Here is a 1,531-nt window from a genome sequence, read left to right as displayed (position 1 = left end):
AAAAAAAAAAACCCAAAACGTAAGAATAAAATTCTCCATTTGCTTTCTGGTGACTGCAGTGTGATTGTCGTAAGTCGAGAGGCGGGGGTGAAGTGAGCAGGGTATTTTGTTGCCGTTTCATCCTCTAGTCCGTGTACCTGTCGCTGTCGAGTACCTCCTGCCCCCTTCCCCTCCCCTCCCCTCCCCTGTGATCCCAGTGAACAGGGGTTGAGTGAAAAGCAGTGCCATTTCTAACGGTGATACATTGGCCACAAGTCTACCATAAACCATTACTGACGACTATTTTTAAGAGACGATGCAGGCCCTACAGAGCCCGCACACGGCGACCTCTCCACAATGTAACTTTTATTTTTTATTTAAATTTTAAGAGTACGACAGTGTGTATGACAATAACATATTTTTTTTGTTTTATTCATTACGTCACATCTTCAGAAACATGATGGCCCCTTCCCTCCCCGCCCACGTCGGAAAGCAGGATTCAGTAACTATCACCTCAAAGGCTTTACTGCGTCCACTACAGTTGCTATGGCAATAAACAAAACAATAACATCAGTGTAAGAAGTCCGCTTCGGGGGGTTTAAACACGTCTCCGTCACATTTCTGGTATGCTCGAACCAATATTCCTTGCGGGGGGTGTGGGGTGGGGTGGGGTGGGGTGGGGGGGGGAGCTTATATTACAAAAGGTTGCATCCACAAAGTTCCTGGTTCATTCACGATGGGCATTTTTCTGGACTCTACACAAATGAGGCAGTAAGTTTACTGAGTCCGTCAGAGAGACTTGTCTTTGCCCAGCCCAGTGGACCCGAGCTGTCCTATAAAAAGGGGTACTCGTCGAATCCTCTCCTCGGGCTCCAGCCCACTGCAGAGAGAGAGAGAGAGAGTCCTCAAAGGCTGAAGAATAAAGGTGCAAAATCATCTTCACATGAGTTTGACTCTTCTCTTCAGCTTCCCGCCCCGGCTTGCCATTCACAGCACCCACTCTATGAGTTTCCATCTCCTTAGGAGAGGAGATAGTGATTGTGATCACCTTTCCAGCTCTCGCCGGATCGGAGGTGACAGCAGTTCGGTTTGTTACCTCCTTCCCATCTCGTTCTGTCTCAGGAACTGAATGTTGGTGGAACTGTCTGCCAGTTCTGGGTACTGTTCCACGGGCAACGCATAGTAGCCGTCGTAACCTTGAACTCTGCCCGAGCTCAGAAGTTGCTGCTTCTCTCCTTCAGTCCACAGTCGACTTCCTTCCTTCCCGTTCCTTACCTTCAGCTGTTCTTTCGACCAGGCGTTCATTAGAGCTCTTAACCTGGCCTGGTCGAGCAGCCGGGCCCTCTCCTCTTCCAGCGTGTCCGGTGTAATCCCGTAGCGAATATTGAGCAGCAGCGCGCTGCGCTGAAGTTCTATGTTTGTGAACCTTCTAGTCCTTCCATTAAGCAGAACTGTCGGCTGCGAAACCGTCACGTTGATTTCGTTCGCCAGAACCTTGCGGCCACTCGTCACGCCCAACGTCGCCAGGTCTCTGTCCGACGAGCCAATCTTC

The 1,531-nt window shown here is 50.0% G+C and overlaps 1 protein-coding gene across 5 annotated transcripts in view; it reads right to left on the bottom strand.

Moving 5' to 3' along the window:
- Nucleotides 1–343: 343 nt before the first annotated feature.
- Nucleotides 344–1,531, bottom strand: part of tenm2 (teneurin transmembrane protein 2) — a 1,259,968-nt gene continuing 1,258,780 nt past the window's right edge. For all 5 annotated transcript variants that reach the window (XM_033029203.1, XM_033029204.1, XM_033029205.1 and 2 more), the window contains one exon: nt 344–1,527. In XM_033029203.1, the coding sequence (XP_032885094.1) occupies nt 1,072–1,527 (456 nt within the window). In that variant the 3' untranslated portion in view covers nt 344–1,071. The remainder of the gene's footprint in view (nt 1,528–1,531) is intronic.

This window comes from Amblyraja radiata, chromosome 11 (genome assembly GCF_010909765.2).
Source record: "Amblyraja radiata isolate CabotCenter1 chromosome 11, sAmbRad1.1.pri, whole genome shotgun sequence".
NCBI classification, from domain to species: domain Eukaryota; kingdom Metazoa; phylum Chordata; class Chondrichthyes; order Rajiformes; family Rajidae; genus Amblyraja; species Amblyraja radiata.
The sequence above is the reverse complement of the archived record's forward strand: the minus strand, read 5'-3'. Positions and strand labels throughout refer to the sequence as shown.